The sequence below is a fragment of the Lolium rigidum genome, chromosome 4, assembly GCF_022539505.1.
Source record: "Lolium rigidum isolate FL_2022 chromosome 4, APGP_CSIRO_Lrig_0.1, whole genome shotgun sequence".
Lineage (NCBI taxonomy): Eukaryota > Viridiplantae > Streptophyta > Magnoliopsida > Poales > Poaceae > Lolium > Lolium rigidum.
Window position 1 is genome coordinate 77,236,422 of NC_061511.1, and position 5,709 is coordinate 77,242,130.

The following is a 5,709-nucleotide window of genomic DNA, read 5'->3' on the forward strand; positions in this document are numbered from 1 at the left end:
TCTGGAATTTTTCTCGTATCGTGGCTCTCGGTGATAGGGTTTTCGCGACGGAAGGAATAAATAGGCGAAGGGGCATAGTCGGGGGACGCCCGAGGGGCCCACCCCATATGGCAGCGCGGCTAGGGGTGGGGCCGCGCCCCCCTATGGTGTGGCCGCCTCGTGGCTCCTCTTCGTCTCCTCTTCGGTGTTCTGTAAGACTCCGTGGAAAATAAGACCGTGGGCTTTTGTTTCGTCCAATTCCGGGAATATCCGTAAACTAACTTTTCTGAAATCAAAAACAGCAGAAAACAGGAACTGGCACTGCGGCATCTTGTTAATAGGTTAGTCCCGGAAAATTCATAAAAATGATATAAAGTGTGAACAAAATATGTAGGTATTATCATAAAACTAGCATGGAACATAAAAAATTATAGATACGTTGGAGACGTATCAGGACTCCTTGACCTTGCTATCCCGCGAAAAAAAGACCGAGGAAAGGTGGGCGGTGCTGCTCAAGAGGCAAGAGAAGAAGATGGAGCTGAAGAAACGCAGGGACGACATGTCCCTGCTGAGAGCGTCAACAGAAGGAATGTCTCCCCGGACACGGGTGGCGCACAACTTCTTCAAAGGCCAAATCATTGACGACATCGAAACCAAAATGGCGGCGGCCGAGGCGGCAACCCAGGCAGCGGCAGCAACACCAACCCCGGAGCAAGAGCCGGCAGACGCGTCTGCGACATCATCTGCTACTACACCCGCGTTGGCCTCTGCCTCGACATTGGCGAAGGAGCATGCACACCGGGCAGATCACGACGAGTTCATCGTGATCGACGGGCCTACGTCGACTCAGGATGCGCCGTCGGCGTCGCCCAACCCCAACCCCTTCTTCTAATTTACGTTGGTCTGTAATATGATCGCGCACCCAATACTTTGATCGCCGCTACTCTGATCGCCACGACTTTGACGGGAACGATCTATTTTGAATGCAAACTATTTAAATTTCTCATTGAGGATGGCCGTTTGGGGGACGCGACTAGGGAGTGACGTCCCCCAAACGCGGCACGAACAAAACTCATCCCCCAAACGCTCGATCCGGCGCCGTTTGGGGGACGGTTTGAAGGACGCGACTGGAGATGCTCTAAGAGCTCCATGATCTCTTTAATTCAAAAACTAAATGCTACTGCATGCAGTTGGATATTCGTGAAAAGATAGAGATGCTGAAGTTTCGATCAGAATATGATCGTCCTTCTCTTTTGAGAGAAATCCATAACTTGTGTACACTCACTTCTGCTCCGGTGCTCCTTCCTTGAAAAAATCTAGGAGCGTCAAACACAACAACATGGAGATCTTTTCATACATGTTTGTAAGCGGGGGCAAGATCGTAATTTTTGTGTAGGTCCACCGTCCGCACAACCCTGTACAGGACCGTATGTCCCGCGTTGTGTTGTACCTCTTTTTTCTATGTATCTACAGTTTCAAAACAAGGCATGCACGACGTGAGGTGGTACTTATGCAGATGAGATCGTTAACTGGTCATGTGATCTCTTTTTTCTTCTTCTTACGCGACGTACACATATCGTATCAATACAGATGAGTGTACATGGACTGGATATAGGTTTTGGTGGACCCAACACAGAAAAAAAAACCTAGGAGGAAGAGCACCGGAGCAGCCCTCATGTACACTAGGTAGCCGTCGCCTTTATCCCTTCCACTCTGAAGATGCCAGATGCTGCATACTACGGTACGAATGATGGACAGATAGCAACTGAGCAGCAGTGAGTGGTGCGGTGTTGCCGATCATCCTGGGTGTCCTGCACGGCCAGCATCCACGATCATCGCTCGTTTGAGATGGGACACCTTCTTCTTTTAAGTCGACCACAAGTTTGTCTCGTTAATTTTCGTATTTATTACATATGTAAAATTAAGATCTACTCCATCCGTCTATAAATAAGTGGATGTGCGGATTTTTTAAGAGAGATTATTAAGTCGATAAACAAATGCAATAGGAAGATGAAAATCAACATCTCTCTCCTCTTTAATTCTTGCACCTCCAATAAACTAATTACATGTAAAAATAAAGATAACATATGCTTAATATTATTGGGTTTGATTTTCGTGCGATGAAAGAGAAGTGCATTAAAAACGTGGAAGTACACTCTTTTATGGATAAAATTTGAGGATGAACGTTCACTTATTTGAGGACGGAGAGAGTATTCATGTAGGCGTTTACATGGTTAAAGGACACGGCAAAAGATATTTTTATTCAACATAAATGGCAGTGTGTTCTTCAGATTGTCTTCAATCTACATCAAGAGTTTATTGAGGATTACTTGTAGTGGGGTTAAGTGTATCTTAGTTATGTAGAGGAGTTAAACCTTTTAAGTAATGTAACAAAAGCAGCATTTATACAAAGAGTTTCGTGATCTCTTTAATTTAAAACAAAAATGCTACCATAGCTAGTTGGATGTTCATGAAAAGAGATAAGCTGAAGGTTCAGAATATGATCTCGTCCTTCCCTTTCAGAACAAATCCGCAGAAATTTAATTTGGCTCCCGGGTGCATATGATTCCTTTATCAAAAAAACATATTTTGAAGTGTTGAGATTTTTTAACAAAAAATTCTACATGTAGATCTCCATAATATATGTGTTCGTCAAGTTTCACGAAAAATCAATACTTTTTGTGGTCTATGTAAAAAAGAGAAAATTTGTCTGGTCAAAAGCCTTATTTTTAGCACCAAATTTTGTCTTTTTACACACGTCACACGACAAGTTGATTTTTCTTGAAACAAATTTGTTGACATGTACCACGTGAAGATGTACATGCAAATTTTAGTTTTATTTTTTTAATATTTTGAAATATGTTTAAGATACATTTAAAATGAAGAGAGCGTATACTCTGATGAGCCAAAACACCACTCCCATCCGAGGTAGCCATGGGCCTTTATTGCTTTTTCACTCCGAAGATACTAGATGCTGCATAGTGGTGGTGCAGGTCATCTTGGATCGTAGCACGTCGGAGACCTGGAAGTCAGGATAGCGAAGGTTCGGCTATGTCCGTGTGTGACCAAGGTACAAGGCTTCTCGAAGGTAGTAAACTTTATGGACTTTCAGTGTCAACTCATGTGCGGCATCGAAGCCGTGGCCACCTCGTGTTGCTCCAGGGTACGGCCTGCCTTCCTCGTCCACCCATGCCGGAGCCAGACGTCCCCATCGCCTGTGTGATCTTTTCTTGCTGTCGCCGAGCTATATATCCACTTCGATGGAGATGTTCTTCGATTCTCACTGCACCCCCCTCGGACAGATACATACAAACATTTATGCCAGCCATGTTTTCCAGCAGCACCAGTACAGGGACCATGGCGGCGCCGCTCCACTTCGTGCTGGTGCCGCTCCTTGCCCAAGGCCACGTGATCCCCATGATGGACATGGCGCGCCTCCTCGCCGGCCGGGGCGGCGCGCGCGTCACCGTCGTCCTGACCCCCGTCCACGCCGCGCGTAGCAGGGCCGTCCTGGAGCACGCCGGCCGTGCGGGGCTCGCCATCGACTTCGCCGAGTTCCAGTTCCCAGGTCCGGCTGTGGGGTTGCCTGAGGGTTGTGAGAGCCTCGACATGATCAAGGGCTTCTCCGATTTCGCTCTTTTCTACGAGGCCGTGTGGCTGCTCGCCGGCCCGCTCGAGTCGTACCTCCGGGCGCTGCCGCGGCTGCCGGACTGCCTCGTCGCCGACACGTTCAGCCCGTGGACGGCCGACGTCGCGCGGCGGGTGGGCGTCCCTCGGCTCGTCTTCCACTGCCCGTCGGCGTTCTTCCTACTGGCGGTGCATAACGTGGAGAAGCATGGCGTGCACGGCCGTGTGACCGACTTCCTCGAGCCGTTCGAGGTGCCGGACTTTCCCGTGCGCACCATGGTCAACAAGGCGACGTCGCTCGGGTTGCTCCAGCTGCCGGGGCTCGAGAGGTACCGGCGCGACACGCTGGACGCCGAGGCCAGCGCCGACGGCCTGGTCATCAACACGTGCGCGGCCTACGAGGGCGCATTCATCCAGCGGTACGGCGAGGCGCTCGGCAAGAAGGTTTGGGCTGTCGGGCCGCTCTGCCTCCTTGATTCCGACGCCGAGATGCTGGCCGGGAGAGGCAAGAACGGTGCAGCCGTCGTCGACGCCGGCCACGTTGTCTCGTGGCTCGACACGAAACCGCAGCAGTCCGTGCTCTACGTTAGCTTTGGGAGCATCGCCCGCTTGTTCCCGCCGCAGGTCGCGGAGCTCGCCGCTGGGCTGGAGGCGTCGAACCGGCCGTTCATCTGGGTGGCGAAGGAGACCGAAGGGTTTGACTCCGGCTTCGACGCTCGCGTGGCGGGCCGTGGCCTTGTCATCCGCGGGTGGGCGCCGCAGATGACCATCCTGTCGCACCCTTCGGTTGGAGGCTTCTTGACGCACTGCGGTTGGAACTCAACGCTGGAATCCCTCTCGCACGGCGTGCCGCTCCTTACCTGGCCGCACTTTGCCGACCAGTTCCTCACCGAGGCACTCGTCGTGGACGTGCTCGGCGCAGGCGTCCGTGCCGGCATTAAGGTGCCACTAATGCACCCCGAGGTGTCGAAATTTCAGGTCGGGAGGGAGGATGTAAAGAAAGCGGTGGCCGAGATAATGGATCATGGGGCGGCGATACGGTCCAGGGCCATGGAGCTCGCAACAAAGGCGAGGGACGCGATGGCATCAGGAGGGTCGTCGGACGTGGATATCGGGGACATGATTCGCCATGTTGCCGAGCTCACAAAAAAGGAGGATCAGTAACTGTTGAGAAGAGCACAGCTCTCGCCGGTTCAAAATTTAGGCCCAGTTCTTCTGGATGCTTAAAAGACACATTCTTCAGGAGGCCTCCTCTGCTGCTCCAAAATTTAGTACTCCCTCTGATCTATATTAATGAACTTTACTTTATCTAGATTTATATGTATCTAGTCTAAACTAGATACATGTGTATCTAGATAAAGTTGAGTCTATTAATATAAACCGGATGGAGTACTAGCTTATTAGTATTATTTGGAGATTTTAGTGTAGATTATTTGTTTCCTTAAAAATAAGTTATCTTCTCATTTATTGTCAAATTTTTTACCTTCTCCTTAACTTTTTTCCAAATTTTCTGGATAGAGGGAATATATTAATATTACGAAGATACCAATTAAATCAAGCATCTACAACAACGTAATATCCTAATAGCAGTACGGATAAACACAACCAACAAAAAGAAGCCTAAAGTGTCCAAGTCCTATAGCAGCAACAGAAACACCACAAAGACAACATCTGAAGTCCAACTTTTCCAAAAGCAACGGTTCCAAGACGGAAACAATGCACAAACGCCCTCATCGCCCGATCAAAAATCTTATGTTTTCACAGTGAAGAAAGTTCCCACTCTCAAAATAACTCCGACGACGATGATACAAAATGAGTAAAGAGAACATGACGAGTAACTAGGATAACCTATATAAAGATCTCCATGTTATGTGTGGGGATTCTTGCGGTTATCAAGCGCTCAACATCAATCAATGTCGCGGAAGGTGTTCTGGGCATGTAAACCCATAGGGTTACACACTTAACGGTTTAGCAACATTTAGGAACGTGAGTTTTATATGAAAATAAGAGAGATGAAATCCGAGAGTGTCTTGGATGGTCTCATAATGGTTCTGTGAGGTCTCGAATGATCCCAGAAGTGTTCTGAATGGTCCCGGGAGTGTC

The 5,709-nt window shown here is 48.9% G+C and overlaps 1 protein-coding gene across 1 annotated transcript; it reads left to right on the plus strand.

Annotated features, from left to right (window-relative positions):
* The first annotated feature begins 3,288 nt into the window (after nucleotides 1-3,288).
* Nucleotides 3,289-5,014, plus strand: LOC124649391 (UDP-glycosyltransferase 73E1-like). The gene has a single exon (XM_047189039.1). The coding sequence runs from the start codon at nucleotides 3,298-3,300 to the stop codon at nucleotides 4,768-4,770; it is 1,473 nt and encodes a 490-aa protein (XP_047044995.1). The 5' UTR covers nucleotides 3,289-3,297; the 3' UTR covers nucleotides 4,771-5,014.
* Nucleotides 5,015-5,709: the final 695 nt, after the last annotated feature.